The sequence below is a fragment of the Octopus bimaculoides genome, chromosome 16 (assembly GCF_046866305.1).
Source record: "Octopus bimaculoides isolate indiv1 chromosome 16, ASM4686630v1, whole genome shotgun sequence".
In the NCBI taxonomy this organism is placed as follows: domain Eukaryota; kingdom Metazoa; phylum Mollusca; class Cephalopoda; order Octopoda; family Octopodidae; genus Octopus; species Octopus bimaculoides.
This window is the reverse complement of record NC_142943.1, coordinates 21,187,286-21,208,580: the sequence shown is the minus strand read 5'-3', so window position 1 is coordinate 21,208,580 and position 21,295 is coordinate 21,187,286. Positions and strand designations below refer to the sequence as shown.

At 36.6% G+C, this 21,295-nt stretch overlaps 1 protein-coding gene across 2 annotated transcripts in view; it reads left to right on the top strand.

Annotated features, from left to right (window-relative positions):
* Positions 1-21,295, top strand: part of LOC106870720 (forkhead box protein K1) — a 99,762-nt gene that overhangs the window by 70,975 nt on the left and 7,492 nt on the right. For both annotated transcript variants that reach the window (XM_014916889.3, XM_014916888.3), the window contains exons 2-5: positions 993-1,172; positions 8,094-8,376; positions 11,487-11,680; positions 17,249-17,442. In XM_014916889.3, coding sequence (XP_014772375.1) covers positions 993-1,172; positions 8,094-8,376; positions 11,487-11,680; positions 17,249-17,442 — 851 coding nt within the window. The remainder of the gene's footprint in view (positions 1-992; positions 1,173-8,093; positions 8,377-11,486; positions 11,681-17,248; positions 17,443-21,295) is intronic.

The following is a 21,295-nucleotide window of genomic DNA, read 5'->3' as shown; positions in this document are numbered from 1 at the left end:
TTGTAATCTGATTTCTAGTATTTGTAATTTGAAAATCATTATTATTCTGTAATTTTGAGAAAATATTTGTGTTGCTTCATTGGTATTTGTTCATCTATTTTCCATTAGTTGTTATTCCAGACCATTTTGTCTTTGCTGCTTCTCTTCATTATTACCATCAAACTATCTTGTCAATAGACTTGATTAAATTATTTTCTTCACATTTAGTTTTTTTGTTATTCTTTTTGCTAATTTGTTGTGAATGCCTAAGAATATTTTGTTTAATTGTTTTATGTTCTGGATTAAAATACCATGACTAGAACTGATCTTTGACTTTTTCTCTCTGGATTTTATAGAATAAATACCAGTAATATACTTGATTGGTATAATCATTTGTCTTTTGCTACAAATTTGTGGCTTTCTCTCACTGGGAAAACTCATTATCAGTTGTTATCTTTAGTCATTGGACTGTGGCCATGCTGGGGCACTATGTTAAAGGGTTTAATTGAAAAAAAGAATCCCTTCTGTACTTATTTTTTTAAAGCCTTGGTATTTATTTTGTTGGTCTCTTTTACTAAACTGAGGACATAAACCAACAGACACAAAGATGCACAGATACACATATACATGCACACATGATGACCATCCACATAGTTTCCATTCCTCACAAAGCATTGATCAGCCCAGGGCTATAGTAGAAGATACTTGGCCAAGGTGCTGCACATTGGGAGTGAACCTGTAATCATGTGGTTGCAAAGTGAGCAAATTGAGTTATGAGTTTTGATTCCAGGTTGAAGCCATTTAGCACAAATATTATTACATCCTTTTTCTATTTTCCTAAGAAGAATTATTATTCTATTCTGCAAAAAATGTTAACTTGCACTATTGTCTCTTGTACTTATTGAAAGATGGATTGATTATTTTGTTGATTTTCTTGGAATATTTATATTTTTTTTTTTTTGCACTATAAATTTGTAAAGTATTAACAATTTCTGATTTTTTTTTTGTTACAGTTGTGTCCTAAGATTTCCCAGTACCAACATAAAAATAGTTTTCCAGTCTTTATTAAATGATGAAGAAAGTTCTCCTCCTAGTCCTATGAAAAAGAAGAATCTACCTCTAAAATTGAACATTCCCGATGTAACTGATGGTGTATTTAACAGTCCGTGTCCTTCACCCACAGGAACTATCAGGTGAGTGTACACACCCTTTATTAGTTATTTATTAAACTCTTCATTGAGACAAAACAATTAACTGTATTCTGCTGAACGCTGAACTCCATTGAGAAGCCATGTTCGATGAATTATTATAACATCCATCCTTCCATCTTTGTAGTCCTCATTATTTCTGTGAAAATTTGGAATAAAAAGTCTTCAAACATGTCTTGTCAGAAGTAACTGCCAGCAAATGTTTTGATTGGATTTTCTCTTCTGTATTAGGGAGGCTGGCTGAATTCAGTAGGATAATCTTTCTGGCAGGTTTTAGCCTTCCTCCCAACAGTTATTTTTTCAATGAACAGCCTGCCCTCAATTGTGTTACGTCTGCTCTGAACTGCAGATGGTTGCATCACTTTGTGCTCCTTCTGATTTGTGATATATAGCATCCACGATGCTCATATTTACTCTAGTCATAACCAAGTATTGCCACCACTTATTACCCAGTCTACCAACTGAGCAAATAGATCATCGTTTGATTCATCTGATCTACATCACCCATTTAACTGTTGCAATTGAGGTTCACAAATGGTGTACCATTTTCATCCATGTTATTGAGCATTAGTGGACAGAAAATTAATTTGTCTCTTATGACAGATGGCATGCCATTAGAATATGTGGTTGTTAGCAAGTCTCTTTTTGTCATTAGATTTTTTTCACCTCTTCTTCTTAATTTTACCTTTTGTATAATCAACAGCAACCCTTTTTTGCTGTAATCACTGTAGCACAGATATATGTTGCTACAGTTTCTAAATCCACTGCAATTTTGATTGAGCTGAAAATATGATCATGTCTGGCTTCAATAGCACATTGATACTGCAGTATTACTGCTGCTCCACTGCTTTCAATATTGACCCTATATTACTATTGCTACTTCACTGTTTTTAATAGTGATCTTATACTGATACTGTAGCGCACAGTGGTTCTCAGTCAGGGTCCATATGACCCTTGGGGGTTGATATTAGATTTTGTAGATATACACAAAATATTCTAACAATTTTTTAATACAATTCCTGATAATATTTAATTGTATAAGTGTAACAAGATTTTTTAAACATTGAATGGCTGAGGGCCCACTTGGGTAAAATAAGAATCAAAGGGGTCCTTAGGTAAAAAAATTGTTGAGAACCACTGTTGTAGTACTACTGCTATTCCACTGCCTTTAATAGTGACCTTATGTTGACACTGTTGTACTACTTCTACTCCTCTGTCTTCAATAGTAGTCTTACATTACTACAATGCTTTAAGTTTGTTGGTTCAATTGAATCCCAGTATATGACTGATAAGTATTTTGTTGGCACTAGATTAACCCTGAATGGATTTGAACTCTGGCAGTACTAGTTCTCTTTTCTACTAACTGTTTAACTCTTTAGCATTTATACTGGCCATGTCTGGCCAAAATATTCTACTTGTTTTATGTTCAAACTCCTGTCTTTAGTTAGGCATAAAGCCCTGACATAGAATGGACATTACAAGGACAGACAACATAAAATGTGGGGTACATGTAACGAATGTTGAATATGTGATGGAATATTTATAATGAAAGGATGAAATGGCTTATGAGCCCCCACAAAGCTCGCAGTTCCATTTTACTGTTCTTTTATACAGTCTCTTATCTTTTTTTATCGTTTATCCGTTTTATGTTCAAACTGGCCAGATCCAACCTCTCACACCTGCCCTATAATGTTAGTCTATGTCACTGAAATCTTGAAGTTACAAGATAATGCATGATTAATTTGAAATAATGTGAATAAATAAGCTTTACGTTTGACATAGTAATCTGAATGCTAATGGTTTTAACAAAGAAGTTTGGGTATAGCTGCTTGACCTGTTGGAAATAACAGTCAAACCACCCTTACAGTCTTTTTTTCAAAGGACACATTGGATACACTGTGCATGGAAAACGAATCATGGTTGAAATACTTTTGATCCCCTGTGTATTCAGTCAGGACTGACTGGGAGCTACTCAACAGCAGCAGCTTGATAATTTTTATTTGGTATCCATGTGATTATCATTAAAAAATCATTATTATTAAAGGAAGTAGGGGCTAAATTGGAGAAAACAGTAAAGTACTGGTTTTAATCTTTTGTGGTTTTAAATTAGAGATCAAATTTCTTTGCATTTAACTTTACCTTTCTTCTCTTTGAGTTTGAGAAATAAGTAGTTGGAGTTTAGCCCTTGGTCAGCTCTGATCAAACGGACTTGTAATCAAAGACATGATCACCAAATCTTTTGCACCAGTTTTTAAAATTTTTTTGGAGTTGATTCAGTTGAGTCTATTTCTCCCATAAAATTTATGACCTGGTATCAAAAGTTAGAAATTTTTACTATTGTTAATTATATAATTAAAATATATATAACTGACTCACTCATTTAATGTTTCTGTTAGAAAATCCAGACTAATTAACTGTTATTCAACACTCATTTTAATGAGACAAAATTTGAAAAGCCCTATCAGGTTCTCTTTTTAAAATTTGGCATCACTTAGTAGGGGAACAAGGTCAGTATCACAAACCTAAAGTTTTTATTAACACAGTTGTTATTCTAGTAAAGTGGTGATAACATTTAAGCTGCAATCTGTGGCGACATTAAATGCAGCAAAGAAAATTACTCTAAACAAATACATGTAGAATTTAATGGAATGGAAGGGTTTATTTGTTGAGCAATGTGTTTTTTATATACAAAACACACACGCATGCACCCCACCCATCTTTTATGTCTATTTTTTTATGGTTACATGGGTCAGACAGAATTGGAAGCAGGTTTTCCATGGCTGATTGCCATCTCTGTCATTCCTCCCTACTTTCAACCATTTGTTGGTGACACGTAAAACACACCCGGCACACTCTGAGAAGTGGTTGGTGTTAGGAAGGGCATCCATCCGTGGAAATCATACAGCTCCTGTCAAACTATCCAACCCATGCCAGCATGGAAACGGACATTAAATGGTGATGATGATGATGATAATGTTCATCTTCCATTAATCTTTGTAGTGGGAGTTAAGTCTGATTTCTCCCCCCCCCCCCCCCTTTTAAAAATTTATTTAAAAAATTTTTTAGTTAGTGCCCTTGTTCAAAAGAACAGCACAATAAAAGTGGTAAAGAACAATGTGGCTGGTTGTCCAGCACTTTGACCTTCACAATCATTGTCTCGTTGCTAGTCTGTATGCTAGTTTCTGTTATAAAATGGTTAAATATAAACTCTATCTTGGTTATCAGTTATCTTAATTTGTTGAATAAAAACAGTCTGCATCATTACAAGAGATATCTTAGCTAACAAAGGAGCTAACAAGGGGGCCCACCATGTAGTTTAACTTACCAGAAATATTAGCCAAATCTCCTTTAACCCTTTAGCATTCAGATTATTCTGTCAGATGTAATGTATATTTATTCACATTGTTTTGAATTTATCATTCATTAACTCATAGATTTAGGATTTTGATGATGTGATTGTGTATTTTTAGAATGACATTGCAGGGTACATGTGAAAGGCCAGATCTGTCTAGTCTGAAGATAAAACAGGTGCAATATTTCGGCCTAATATGGTCTGTGTAAATGCTAAAAGATTAAGTCACATCTTTTAGACTGATTTATTTCCATCTGCTCATCTTGGGTTCACCACTCTAATGCTTTTTCTCTTGATTCTGTATATTCTAGATTTCTGTGGCATTTATTGACTTAGTTCCATTGTTTGCTCCCACCAAATCAATAAGAAAACCATTTGAGGGTTGCTCTAGTTGTTAGAATCAGTGGCCAAATTTCCATCAAATCTTACCCTATTATCTTAAAAAAAAAAAATTACCCAAGCATCAAGGTGGTGCACCAGCATGGCCACAATCAAATGACTGAAACAAGTAAAAGATAAAATCAACAACCAAATTAGGTAATATAGTTCCAGATACACTATCTGAAAAGCTAGACAGAATTGTAATAGCTGGAACATCTTTCATTAGAAGTCTGCTTCATGGTATTGACCTGGGAGTGAGTAAGTTACAGTCATAGATTTAAAGCTGGCCAATTTTCAGTGTGTGTGTGTGTGTGTCTACATACATACATACATAGAGAGAGAGAGAGAGAGAGAGAGAGAGAGAGTTAATATTTAGCAGAAGTAACTCAAGAGCTGAAAGTTACATGCATTCTTCAAAATTTAAGAATTTATAGCAGTAGCTTTAAAACAATAATCATTGTCATCTAATGTCTGTTCTCCATGCTGGCATGGATCAGATGGTTTGAGAAGAGCTGGCATGTCAGAATACCGCACTAAACTCTACTGTCTGTTTTCACAGTTTCTATGGCTGGATGTCCTTCCTAATGCTAACTGCTTTACAGAGTGTGTTGGCTGCTTTTAATGTGACACCAGCATCAATGAAGTCACCAAATGACTTACAAGACATTACCCCATCAACTGAGTGGGCAGTAGCATTGAGGGAGATGGCTATGTGCCAGGTGATGAAGTTAGTATGACCTGAGGGACAGAAATGGGTGTCTTGCAGTAAAGGAGATACATGGTTATTTCAGAAGGAAAGAGAGAGAGAGAGAGAGAGGGAAAAGATATGACAAGAGGGTACACTCAAGTTGAAGCAATGGTTTCAGCTGGGGTCCATATGGCCCTTGGGGGTTCATATAAGATTTTGTTGTTAAAGTTTATCTGCAATAAATTCATTATACTTCTACAATTAACAATGCCTTTTTTTTAATATATACAATTGCTAATAATTAATTATAAGCATGAAATGGCTATGGGAGTCCACCCCAGTTAAATAGGAATCAAAGGGATTTGCAAACAGAAAAATGGTTGAAAACCCACTGGGTTAAAGAGAGGTGTATATGATTGAAGTGGAATCAAGGATTGGATAGGGTGAGTGAGTGGTTAAGTTTGTGAGATTGTGGGAGGTTGAAGGGAGGGAATGTAGTGAGTGGAGTCAAATAGATGGAAGGTGTGGTTGGTGGAGGAGAGACTCAGCAGGAGTACATTATGTGCGGGTAGGATTGTGAGAGTGTGAAGGACGATGAACTTGGGTGGGGTGGTAGTGGTGGTGAGGGAGGTGTTAGGAAGGTGGGTTGTGCAGGAGAGGGTTGACAAAAGACAGATTCTGTGCAGAGGCATGAACATAAACCAGATACCTTTAATGGCCTTGATTTCACTTGGCTGGATGAGTCTTCTCAAGTACAGCAAACCACTCATCCTCTTGATCCTTTGTCATCACTGTAAGGTTCAACATCTGAAGATAATTTTTCACCACTTGGTCCCACCTCTTCCTGGGTTCTTCTACTTTTAGAGATTGGCACCTCTATGCAGAGACCTCAGTCTCTTAAGATTATGATTGTTATGCACTGTTAACCTAATCTTTGGAGATAATAATTTGTTTTTAATACATACACCTATAATTATTATTAGATTAGTTAGGTCTCTCATTAAAACAGTACTGATGTAAATACTCAAAAGTTTATCTTTGAAAATCAAGTAAATAGGCCAAAAAAATTCATGATTTTATTGATTATAATTCATCTCAGACATTTAGACTTTCTGTTTCTTCTCTAAAACTGTTTTTTTTTTTTTTTTTGACTTCTGAAGTCTGGAAATTAGTGGGGAAAGAAAAATCCAGAAGTTAGAAATACAAATGATATCTGTGTGTTAGAAAAGAGATACTTCTGCATCTAATGTATGGTGTGTTGCAGAATTCTATTTGAATTTAATTCCTGCTAAATTCAAAGATATTTAAGAACAATCCACATTGAATTTGAAAACAAAAAACTCTCACTACATTCCTTTCATATATTGTTTTATGCTATATTTTTTTTTTTACAATTCTATGTAAACCCCTATGGTTTTTAAAAAAAATTTATCCTTATAATATGCCCATATCTACTGCCCTTTTGGTAAATACCACCATCACCACCACTAAATGAAGTGGGAAAAGCAGTGAATTAACAGAATTGTTACAGTGTCAGACGAAAATGCTTTGCAATATTAGTGCCAATTAAGACAGCAAACTCATTAGCATACCAGGCAAAATGCTTAATGGCATTTTGTCTGTCTTCATGTTCTCAGTTCAAATTCTGCCGTGGTTGATTTTGCCTTTCATCCTTTCAGACTTGATATAATAAGTACCAGTTGAACATTGGGATTGATGTAAGCAACTTACCCCCTCCCCCAAAATTGCTGGCCTTGTTTCAGTTCTTTACATTCAGAATTCAAATCCCTTTGATGTCAACGTTACCTTTCATGCTTCCAGAGACGATAAAATGAAGTACCAGTCAAGTACTGGGGGTTCAGTGTCATTGATTTACTCTCTCCTTTCAAAATTGTTGGCTTTGTGCCCAAATTAGAAAGAAATATGAAGGAAAGCAAGTTATTGGTTTGGTAACTTTTTAAAAAATACATCAGTGATATAGACAGTATGGAATAAGTATGTCTCCTGACTTGTGCTTTATTTATTCATTTAATTATATATATTTATTTATGACCTTTTGAAATAAAATCTCTGTCCAGAAACTGATATTAAAATTTTAGTTTTCATAGGTCAAACCTCAAAATATTTGGAGTGTAGCATTAGTTTATTCAAGTAATTATTTTAACAGTTCTGTATCTAAGTGTCTTTTGGAAATTGTTCTTTTTGAACTGAAGATAATTTTTCCTGAAAACAGAAAAGAAAAAGAAAAAAAAGGAAGGGAATAATTTTTGAAAATTGCTTTTATTCAAGTGTTTTAGTCAATGACAAATTGACCTCTTAAATCAAAAGAACTTTATGTAGAATAAATATTAAAATAAATTATTTAAAAAATGTTACTTAATATTAGAATGCTTATTAACAAAATTTTCTTTGTTTGATATTGTTTTGTACTGTACATTATACTTTATTCAACAAGGACTAATGTTTACAAAATATTTTATTACAGTGCGGCAAATTCTTGTCCAAACAGCCCTCGGGGTGGTTCAAGTCATCGCCTTGTGCCAGATCTTGGTGAAGCAGTTTATGCTGCACATGCAAAAGATGAGAAAGATGGCCCACAACTCTCTGGAGAAAGCCCTAAGGACGAATCAAAACCACCATATTCATATGCCCAACTCATTGTTCAAGCTATATCTTCTGCTCCAGACAAACAACTTACATTGAGTGGGATTTATGCATATATCACAAAGAACTATCCATATTATCGAACAGCTGACAAAGGATGGCAGGTGAGTGTTTTGTTTGCCTTTAAGCTAAATGGACCAATGCAAGGAATGTTCAAATTCTATCCATGATGATTAACGTAAATTGGTGCATTTGTGAACCTCTTTAATGTCAGTTGTATATGATGGGTGGAGTGTTTGCAGTCAAGTAGTTTTGGGTTCAGCCCTGCTGTCCAGCACCTTGAGCTATATCTCCTGTAATAGCCACAGATTGACTGAAAGTTGGTAAACAGAAAATGCATGGAAGCTATCAGGTGTGTGTGTACATCTATTTATGACCATGGGGTGTTAGACTTGATGCATGGAACAGAAATATCTGATATTTAGTTATGTTCTGATTATGTCCCTTTATATTCATGCTTATTGCCTTCAAGTCTTACAAGGTTGATAGAATAAGTACTGAATTGAATTCCATGTGTCTAACACAAGTGGGCATGCTTACAAATTCAGAAAAGAGTATAGCTCCCATGACTTTCAGAAACATTTTTTCACACTCAGAGTTGCTGAAGCATGGAACAAACCACATGCATCAATTGTTAGCTGCTGAGACATTGCATCTTTTAAAACCTCCATGCTTCCTGAAATTTGCCAACACTACCCCTGATACCCCCCCCCCCTCCAAACGCATGCACACATGTATATCATGTCTCATTCACTGTTCACTTTCCTAACGTTTGTACATAATTCTATGTACTAGACATGCACCTTTGATAAGTTGTAATGCACTTGGGCATTATACACAATAATTTCTTCTGCTACTGCTGCTGCGGTGGCGGCAGCGAGTTGGCAGAATTGTTAGCATGGTTGATGAAATACTTAGTGATATTTTGCCCGTCGCTATGTTCTGAGTTCAAATTCCGTCATAGTTAACTTTACCTTTCATCCTTTCGGGGTCGATAAATTAAGTACCAGTTGAGTACTGGAGTTGGTGTAATCGACTATCCCCCTCCCACAAATTTCAGGCCTTGTGCCTATAATAGAAAGGATTATTATTATTATTATTATTATTATTATTATTATTATTATTATTAAATAAAGCAAAGTATTAAGATATAATCAATTAAAACCCTCAAAAGCGGTGCCCCTGCATGGTCACAGCCCAATTACTGGTACCAACACGAAACAAAGTTTTATTAGTTAGATTTCATATAAAAGCTGTGACAAAGGCTGTGGTATTCTACTTCCAATATTACGTAAACCAGTAAGGCAGCATGCTGGCAGAACCATTAGCATGCTGGGCAAAATGCTTAGAAGCATTTTGTCCATTCTTTATGTTCTCAGTTCAAATTCCACTGAGGTTGACTTTGCCTTTCATCCTTTCAGGGTCGATGTAATCGACTTAATCCCTCTCTTGAAAATACTGGCCCTGTGCCAAAATTTGAAACCAGTATTATGTAAACCAGTGGAGTACAAATTGGCTGCTAACAACTTCTGTTTATATCTAATGTCTACACTGTCACAGTGTACTCAAACTTAACCTAACTTTCAAGATGTTTAGTAATTGAGAGACAGCTGAGTTTATTTCATAGACTGCTGTTAGAGAAACTGAGCTCAACACATGGTACTTCAGCTATTTACATAAGTCAAATGCTCCTCTTGATTACAGTTAGGTGTACTCATATTGCAAGAGTTGAAGTGTTTTTACTAGGAATACAGTACAATGTTGCTCTCTCTCTAAGATGTGGGATATGTTTAAAGTCTAAAAATATATATTAAATAAAGACTCTATTAATGTAACATTTAATGCGTGCGTGTGTGTGTAGTTGAAATGCCATAAGCTGCTGTTGTTATTCAGGAAAATCACTTTATAGATGTATTGTGCTAAGAAACCTAATGCACTTCAGAGCTAGGTGAAATGAAATCGCCCCATAAGTGACAGCGAGAGGGACAGATAAGTATTCCATGGTTGTGGCTTCTCAATGTCATGTACTCGTGTCATGTAATCATGTCACTTCCAAAACGAAATTGAATCAACTTGTCTGAAGTATATCCTGGTATTCCAAGACACTGCATAAGCAAAATAAACCTTGAATTATGCAATGGAAGCAGCATTAAGCATGTTATATTAATTCAGTTTTTATCATAGAGCCCCTATTGCATAATTCAAATTATATTAAAAGGAAGATATTTTATATACAACATCATTGTCATCAATATATAACATCCATTTTCCATGCAGGCATGGGTTGGATGGCTCGACAGGAGCTGGCACGGCCAGGGGCCACACCAAGTTCTATGGTCTGATTTGGTTTGGTTTCTGCGGTTGGATGCCCTTCTTAATATCAACCACTTTACAGAGTGTACTGGGTGCTTTTTATGTGGCACCATCACCAATGCTTCTTATGTGGCACTTTCACCTGAGGATTTTGTCGTGGTGGACGGGTCTTCTTCAGTACAGCAATGCACCACATATCTTGATCCTTTGTCACCTTTGTAAGGCCCAGCATTTTGAGGTCAGCCTCATCCATCTGCATAACACAACCAAATGAGTAGTCTTCTCTCTTGCATATGCCATCTAATCCCTCTTATTTCTCTCAGTGTGCCACTGCTCTGTTGTACCTGCACACTGGTATTGCACATCCAGTGTAGCATACCAGCTTTGTTCCTCTAGTCTTTGCATGTCCTCTGCATTCAAGGTTCCTCTCTGTCTACCATGTAGCATCACAGTTTGCATACATGGATCATACAATCTTCCTTTCAGTTGGAGTGAGAGAAACCTTTGGTTTCAACGGAGGTAAAAGGTTTCAGTACATCCACCTCCACTGTTAAATTTGGTCAGCTAGGCAACCAAGATTATCTACTACTTCCAGAGAGCCTTGGGAACTTTCTCAAATATCTGTAGTCTTCATAGTCTACATGCAATATATTCAGTTTTTAAGGAAAGACATGATTTAACAGTTCTTAAGTAATTGAATTAATTTCTCAGCATGAATTTTCTGGTTCAGTTTCTATAATTTACACTAAGAAACCATTTTAAAAATATTTTATTTGAACAACAAAATTTTTCTCTCTTTGATTCTTTGAACATTTATACATTTTATTTCCCACTCTAAGTGTAAATTCTGTTTCTTGCATTTGCCAGAGAGATAAATAACTACATTTTATGGTATTTTCAGAATTCCATTCGTCACAATCTTTCTTTGAATCGGTATTTTGTTAAAGTTCCACGGTCTCAGGAAGAACCAGGTAAAGGTTCTTTCTGGCGAATCGACCAAGCATCAGAAAGTAAACTTACTGCTCAGGCATTTAGACGAAGAAGGCAAAGAGGAGTACCATGCTTTAGAACTCCTTATGGTGGCCTGTCTACAAGGTAAGGGATTACAAAATTGTAGGATAACACTCTTTGTGATTTGTTATGAAATTTTTGACTATTTTTTTATTATTATTATTATTTAATTTCAAGTAAAATGCAGCTGGTTGAAGTGTTAGTGTGTCAAACAAAATGCTTAGCAGCACTTCTTCCCACTGAATTCAAATCCAACAGTACATGATTAAGGCAAAACAGTGTGAAGAAAAAAGCATTACTTTTGACAGAATACTATGAATGCTAAAGAGTTAACCCTTTAGCGTTCACATTACTCTGTTAAATGAAATGCTTATTTGTTCACATTGTTTTGAATTAGCCATGCATTAACTCATAGCTGTGAGATTTTTGTGATGTGGCTCTTTACTTTAGGAATGATATTGTCGGCTATGTGTAAGAAGCTGGATTTGGCTGGCTTGAACACAAAGGGGGTACAATACTTAGGCCGGATATATGACTGGTTTGAATGCTAAAGGATTAAACTGTTTTTTTCCTATGTATCTCTGCTGTCCACTGATCTTGTGTTTCATGTCCTTTTATCAGTTACTGCTGTTCATTGGCCTGATACTTAACTTTGGTCAAGTCGATTGAAAGAAGACAATATAATGTTGCAAGTAACTTTTCTGGGAACAAGAATTAAACTCAGCACTAGAAGCCAATGAATTATGTATCACTTTTACATTGCTCTACATAGGCAGGACATATAAATTAGCTTTAAACTGAGATTTATATGTCATTTATAGTGTTTCCTGTGTCTGATGGATTTCATGCCATGGAACACTATGTTGTGCCACTGTCAAGATATGAACCACTGACCAAAGCTGGTTCTCAGATATCCTCCTTACTTGACCATATCCTACTTTCATCAACTAAAGTTTTTGGCTGTGTGGTAAGAAACTTGCTTCCCAACCACACAGTTCAGGGTTCAGTCCTGCTGCATGACACTTTGGGCAAGTGTCTTCTACTATAGTGTTGGGCCAACAAAAACCTTGTCAGTAGGTTTGGTTAGTGGTTTGGCAAAAGAGGCTGATAAAATAAGTGCCAGTTTTAAAAAAAGGACTAGAGTCAACTTATTTGGCTAAAAATTCTTCAGGGCAGTTCCCCAGCATAGCCAGTCTAATGACTGAAACAAGTGAAAGATAAAAGTTATGATCACTTTTATTAAAATACTGTATTCATCATCATCATCATCATCATCATCATCATCATCATGGTGTCCACTTCTCTGCTGGCATGGGTTGGATCAGTGAGGTCCATTGAAGCAGTATTCTACTGTTGGATGCCATTCCTAGTGCCAGCACTTGTTTACAGTTAAGGTACTTTATTCCATGTCTTTGCATGTTGAATCATAGAACTAATGAACATTTTGTTTATGTTGGACATAAACATGAAACACAAGGTCAACTTGTTCCCTTTTGCTGAAAGATTTGCAAGGAATCTGCAGACCTCAAGAGACACATTTGTGTTTGAAGAACGTGATTACTGCTTTATTTTACTGAACCGTCATTTGTCGTTCCTGATGAGAGAATTCATAATATCTATCTATCTATACATATATCATCATCGGTTAACGTCAGTTTTCCATGCTGGCATGGGTTGGTCAGTTCGACTGGGGGAGTCGGCATCGGGCTCCAGTCTGATTTGGCAGTGTTTCTACAGCTGGATGCCCTTCTTAACGCCAACCACCCCGAGAGTGTAGTGGGTGCTTTTTACGTGCCACCGGCATGAAAGCCAGTCAAAGCAGCACTGGCATCAGCCATGTTCGGATGGTGCTTTTTACGTGCCACCAGCACGGGGATCACAACTACAATTTCCATTTAATTTTGATTTTAATGTACTTGACTCAATAGGTCTCCTCAATCACAGCATGTCGCCCTACAATCCAAGGTACTTTTGAATGGGCTGGGGCTGGTTATGCAACACTGGTGTAGGTTACAGCTGTGAACTCACTTTATTTGCAGGGTCTTTGCAGTCACAGAGTATCTCCAGAGGTCTCGGTCTTTCGTCATTTCCTCTGTGAGGCCCAACGTTTGAAGGTCATACTTCACCACCTCATCCCATGTCTTCCTGGGTCTACCTCTACCCCGGATTCCTTCAAATGTTTGGGAGTGGCACTTCTTCACACAGCTCTCCTCATCCATCCGTAGTACATGACCATACCAACGCAAACGTCTCTCTTGCATGCAGATTCCTTGCAAATCTTTCAGCAAAGGGAACAAGTTGAGGACTCAGTTTGCTCAGATGCTTGTGGATCATTTACTATGTGTTTTCTTGAATGGACGGCAAGGCTTGCTTTGCTTCGTGCCAGAAAATTACAGTGACCAGTAAGGTTTTCCATTTAGAGGAGCAGTGTTTTGCCAGCGTGTCTTCATGCTTGCATGAAGTTGGTCCCTATGTTGGAGTTGACTTTGCTGAATTCTTTAAACTGAGGAGAAGCAGGACTGGCACCAGGTCCTGTGTTATGGTGTTTTGTTTATCCAGGAAGAAAAGGGAATGTTGCATCATTTCAGATTGTCTTTCATCATAATCATGGGTCCAAGGACAACATCATATTCCAGTTTGTGTTGGCATGGTTTCTATAGCTGGATGCCCTTCATCAGGTCAACCATGTTACAGGTATATTGGTTGCTTTTTTTTAAAAACCACTAGCACTAATGAGGTTACCATGCAGCTTGTAAAACTAGGAACCTTGATAGGGGAGGGGGAACTTTATGCTAGGAGAAGGAGTAGAGAGCGATGAAGTGTGGATTGAATCTAATATCCATTCTATTGGTAAGGTGGTGAGCTGGCAGAACCATTAGCACACCGGGAAAAGTGCTTAGCAGTATTTTGTCTTGCTTTATGTTCCAAGTTCAAATTCCTGAAGTTGACTTAGTATTTCATCCTTTTGGGATCCATAAAATAAGTACCAGTCGAAAAGTGGGTCAATGTAATTGACTTACTCCCACCTCTAAAATTGCTGGCCTTTGTGCCAAAATTTGAAACCAATATTTTGTCTATTGGTAAAATGAGAATCAAATTCAAATCAGCTTCATAATCCCTATGTACACTGTTTTAGAGAGTTAAATAGGTTCTAAAAGCTATGTTGGCACTCCGTCATTTACGACGTCGAGGGTTCCAGTTGATCCAATCAACAGAGCAGCCTGCTCTTGAAATTAACGTGCAAGTGGCTGAGCACTTAGTTCTCGGGGATATTCAGCGTGATACAGTGTGACAAGGCTGACCCTTTGAATTACAGGCACAACAGAAACAGGAAGTAAGAGTGAGAGAAAGTTGTGGTGAAAGAGTACAGCAGGGTTCGCCACCATCCCCTGCCAGAGCCTCGTGGAGCTTTTTAGGTGTTTTCGCTCAATAAACACTCACAATGCCCGGTCTGGGAATCGAAACCGCGATCCTATGACTGCGAGTCCACTGCCCTAACCACTGGGCCATTGCGCCTCCACTCTAAAAGCTATAGACAGAAAGAAAAACATTTAAAGATCTTGAATTTGCATGTAATTATTGCATCTGGGTATTTCAACATTTAGGTATTATCTCTTATGTAATGATGAAAGATGTTTCCTGGCCCAACTACTAAACAAGATTGAGATATTTGCCAAAATGTTGAGAAGTTTTCAATAAAATTTACAGTAAATTCTGACATTGCAATGCAATTTAAAAAAAAAATTTGGCTAGATTTCTTTCATATCCTGTTAGTAGTAGTTTGGTCAACAAAGTCGGTTTTACAATTGTTACACTAGTTAGTTACGTAAGTGTTTTTCTTGTGAAGTGAAACCAACAATATAACTGGTTGTATAACATAAAGAAGACGAAAGAAAATACAATTAAATGTATGAGCATGAAATTTATACATGCATCAGGCATTTGTACTTGATAGACAAGGTAGGCAGTACCTACTCATCCTGAAACTATAAGTATTAATTATTAAATATAAAAAGTAAATGATTTCATATTCATTATAACAATGATAATTTAATGCATGAAATTTGGTGTATAATTTAGTAAACTGCTAATAATAATTTTGATGTTAGGTTTACACAACTTTGTCACAATTTATCAAAATGCATTAAATATCATCTTATAAGAGCAAAATGATATCTGTTTGAAATTCTAAATTAATTGTGAGAACTTTTAATGCAAATAATATTAGACATTGTAAGGATGAAATTAGTAAGGAAACAGAACAGCATAATTCATTAAAAAACGTTGCCAGATTGTGATTTCAGAGTTCTGTCCCTTCTCACTCTTGGAACGAATTTATGTATATAAATTTTTTTTTTAAAGAAGCCATCTCACTATATTATGTTTGCTAAATATTTTTTCATTTACTCAATAATTAATAAAATTGGTTTTAAAACAAATTTCAAATCAAAAACAGAGAACACTAATTTTATTTTTCTTATTTCTCTCTTGAATTTCTGTAATGCTTAGTCTTCAAGGTTATTATCAAATCTTATAATTGAATATAAATACTTTTGGAATAAGCCACATGGTTTTTTAAATTTGTTGAATTTAAGGCTTTCTAGTGATTATCAAATTTGAATTAATACTCCTGGGGATAATACATTGAAAGAAGTCCAGATCTCAACAGACAGTGGCTTACTTTGTCAGTTGTGGACTGTAGTATTTGGTGGTGGGAGGTAGAGTAGCAGTAAAAACATACATGGTGTATTTTATAAATATGCCTGTTCAAGTATCGTAAAAGCATGAAACTATTAGTAGCTCTTTCAGTTGTATATTTAAATTGATATATATATATGGGTGTGTGTAGTGTATGTATATATATATATATATATATATATATATATATATGTATGTGTGTATATATATATATATATATATATATATATATATATATATATATATCACGTAATTGTGACCGACCAGGCTATCATGTGGTTACACATTGTTAGTCACAATGCGCTTTGCATTGTTTTAGCTTTTGAATGATGCCACCGTGCAGGCTAGTCAAGCAGTCCCCATTGATTGAAAAGGGAACTGGAGCAACATGAAATGAAGTGTTTTGTTCAGGGATACAGTGCTCTAGCTATTGTGAGTGCAACAGACTAACCACTAGGTCATGTGCCTTCACATGCACACATATATGTGCATAGGCATGGCTGTTTGCTTAAGAAGTTTGTTTTCCAACCATGTGGTTTTGGGTTCAGTGCCCACTGCATGACATCTTGAACAAGTGTTTTCTACTATATCCTTGGACTGATCAAATCTTTGTGAGGAGATTTGGTAGATAGGAAACTGAAAGAAGCTTGTCATGTGTGTATGTGTTAGTGTTTCCTTGCCACAACATTGCATGGTAGTACATGAGTATCATTGTTATACAAATGGTATCAGCCGTTTCCGAGGGTTGGCAACAAGAAGGGTATCTGGTTGTATATGTGACCTAATAAAACAACCACAAAACAAAATTTTGAAGTTTAATGACCTAATCAACAGATATTGGTGAACACTATTTGAATTTTGATTGTTAAGAACCTGTGAGTCAGTTTTTTTTTTTTTTTTTTTCACCATTCTTTTTTGTCCATTCTCTAAAACTTGTATTTCTTTGTCTATTAGATCTGCACCAACATCGCCAAGCCATGTAAGTGGGGCATTTACTCCTGACAGCCTTTCTCGGGATAGTAGTCCAATCCCAGAATCAGTCCCCGAAACGGAGGTTATAACAACACCAAATAGTAATCAACAGCAAGTTAATAGTCGCATCACTTCAGAATTACGTGTTAGCCAATCAGCTCCAGGTTCACCATCAGGTAAGTTGTTTCTACACAAAATCTTTCTACAGGATCATTTGTGATATACCCGTACTCTTTGTGATGTCATTCAAGCTAAGCAATACTGGGTAGTTGTAATAACTTTAACTTATAATACATAACGAAATTAGCAAGCATACACACATGGGCAGATAAAAGAAGAGGATGTGTAAGGCAGACAAGTGTATTATAAGAACAGTGGCTAGAAATAATCTCACCTAATGACTGGATTAACAATATCATCATCTTATACAGGGGTGAAAGAGAGGCTCTAGAAAGAAGCAACCACAGTGGGTATCAAAATTGCTGGACCAAATTATGAAAGACACAGAAAGAAATTTAACACAACTATTAGGAATAAAATTAGCTTATATAAGATGCAGTTTAGCTTTATGTGAAGAAGTATTACTAATGCTTGTTTCTTAGTGAGGCATCTGCAGAAGTGCTTAGCTAGAAGTTACAACTGTGTTTAACTTTTGTTGGCTTGGAAAAGGCATTTGAGAGAATCACTCACTCTGTAATCTGGTGGTCTTTAAAAAAAACCTGGGGTGGATGAATGACTTGTGAGAGCTATGCCAGCCATATAGCGAGCTGCAGTCAGTAAAGCAAGAGTTAGCAATGAGTTCAGAAAGAAATTTAGCTTGCAAGTTGGTGTCCACCAGGGTTCATTTCTCAGCACCTCTTTTTTATTGTAGTTCTCCAAGCCATAATAACAGAAGACCAGTTGTTTGTGAGAACTCTTTGTATGCCGATGACCAAATTCGACTTAAATAGTCTCAAAGTAAATTTAGCAAAGATTAAAAGTTTTGGTAAGTAGGAAAGAAGACAGCACTCTGCTGTCATCAGGCCAATTGTTCTGCAGAAAAAGAATTGGTAGAAATTTCAAGTGGTGTAGTGGGATCACAGGGTAGCTGACAGAAAAGATAGACTGCATGTGTAGCAAATGTACAGGTGTCATTAGTCAAAGCACGTGTGAAAAATATTTTTACAAAACGTCCATAAAAGTAGTTGATAGCTTTTGTTTCCTAGGTAACAAAAGGACCTAATAAGTGGTGGAAGTAGATATTCTGAAAGCATAAGTAGCAAAATTTTAGGAATATATTACCTCTGTTGGCAACAAAGGGTTTCTTCCTCTTGGAATAAAGAGCAGATATCTGATGTTTGCTGCATGGTAACAAAATGTAGACCTTGGATGTGATACATTTGTAAAGGTTAGAAAAAGTGTAGGGTCTGCTGGCTGTGTAGTGTTAGTATGTATGAATGATGAAACAAATGCTGGATGTAAGAGGAATTGGATGTAGTCTGCAAGAAAGAAGACTCAGTTGGTATGGACTTATGGTTATATGGAGGATAAAGAATAGCTGAGCTCTTGAAGTGGATATAAGCTCTGTTAGGTGGGAAACCTAGAAAAACATGGAATGAAGTAATGAAAACTGCTCTCAAAAAAAGTTAAATTTCATGGAGATGACAAAGAGCTGTGATGATTGATAACAGGTTATGCTTGGGAAGAACCATTCATGGATGCAAACATGGTAAAATAGATGTTAAAATCATGGCAGTGATGGTTGTTGAGATTTCGATCTGTCTGTGTTTGTAACACCACTCTCCAATCAACATCCTTTATCTATTTCCCATCACACTAACAAGGATTAGCATTGGATCTGTCCATATTCTGCGCCCCTGTTATCATCATCATCATCATCATCATCATCGTTTAACGTCCGCTTTTTCATACTTCTTTATTGCCAGCTGTTGTTCTCTCTCACTTTTCCTTGTTACTCTCTCATTGCTTGTACCAACAACCCTTATTCATATTACTCCATCTTTGTTTCAGTTACCATGTCAACACTTTTAACAATGTGATTCACCACAATCCCTTGGTGTTCTAGTTTTACTTTACTGTATGTACTCTTCCTTCTGTCTACACCCTTATCCTGCACTTTCCTCTCCTTTTAACAAACCTGTTGAAGGAGACTAACATAATGGTACAACCAATATCATCAAAGATTTTCACACTACTCCTACTTAACTTTCACTTTCACTTTTTGATTACATACACTTGGGTACCTTTACTGGGTAAAAGAGGTAGCTACGAGTGCAGTAACACTTTCTGATTTGTTAAGCTGGTTGCAGTGTTTTGCTGGGTAACTCAGCTGTGTCTTTAGCAGATAATTTCAGGTCTTTGTTCCCTGTAACACCTTAAACACTACTCAGTAAATGTCTCTACCTTCTCTTGGTTCCTCACCACCTGCATTTTGTTGCCCTCCATCATTCTTTCTAATCAGTATTGCTGTCTCTTCTAAATGTGAGTAGCCAAGGCAGCTCTTCTACAGGAATCTGCTCTTCCATGCTCCTCTACCCGTCCCATCACTTTGCATAAAGCTAACCCTCTTCCCCTTTGGGACTTTTAGTCTTGCGAGCTGCATAGCAATCCCACTAATACTGAGGGCATGATAAAATGCGCCCCGTACATGCTGTAACATGGTTCTGTTAGGAAGGGCACCTTTTTCAAAGTAGACACTGGAACACAATGCACTTCTTAGGCCCATCAGATCCTCTCAAACCATCCAGCTTATGCCAGCATGGGGCGTTATCATCATTTAATGTCTATTGTCCAGGCAAGCTGGTGGGCTGCACCAGACTCCAGTCTGATTTGGCATGGTTTTTATGGCTGGGTGCCCTTCCTAATGCCACCCACTTTACAAAGTGTGCTGGAAGTTTTTACATGGCACCGAATAGGTGTTTTTACGTGTTGTCGCACTGGCACTTTTATGTGGCACTGCCATGGATGCTTTACACAACCAGAAGGATCGGTCTTAACACTTCTGCTACAGGGTATGGGTCTTCTTCAGTACAACAAGGAACCAGGTATTTCAGTCCTTTGTCATCTCACCTGAAAAGTTCAGCATCCTGAGGTTGTTCTTCAGTACTGGTGATGATATATCTCTATTTATAAAATATTGTTTCTTCACATTCTGCTAAATATTGACCTTTTGCTTTCCAATGGAAAGTGTTGCAATTTTCAAAAAAATTATTTTAATCCTTTTCATACCGTACTGCCTAAAAACTTTTAAGCTTTTGTTAAGTTTCCAAACATTATCAGTAATATTAATACGCAAATTTGTTCTTTTTGTATATAACTGGCGTGTGTGTCACACCTACTTCAAAGAAGAACTGAGTGGCAAAGCGAGAGAGAGGAGAACAGAGAGGAAGTAAGAGAGAGTGAAAGAGACTGTGAGTGGTGGTGGTGTTCGTTTTGTGTTTTTAAATGCTTCAGAGAGGAAGTAAGAGAAAGAGTGAAAGTGACAGTGAGTGATGACGGCATTCGTTTTGTGTTTTTTAATGTTTATCACATCACAAGAAAAGTAGATACATATACACATTGTTAAATCAAAAGCGGGAGACAGGAGGGAAACAGAGGAAGTGAAAGAGAGAGAGAGAGAGACAGTAGATACATAGATCCAAAGAAAAGTTAGATATAGACACAGCAAATATTGAATGTCACTTTCACTTTTTATTATCACATGAGGATAAAATTATTTCGCAAGTGGCTGAGTATTCTACAGACATGCATATCATTAACATAGTGCTTTGGGAGACTCAGCCTCACACAGAATATGACAAGGCTGGCCCCTCTGAATTACAGCTACAACTCATTTTGTCCAGCTGAGTGGACTGAAGCAAGATAAACCTTCAAGTGGTTGGGAGGAAACGAAAAAAGATTCTTTATAGGGGTAGGAAAATCTTTTTAGTCATTAGGGTCACTATGGGTGTTAATCTGGTCCTTACAGTGGTATTTGTGGGTCTCACAGATCTGGAGGCCAAGCCCCCAGATAAACACCGATGCACAGGC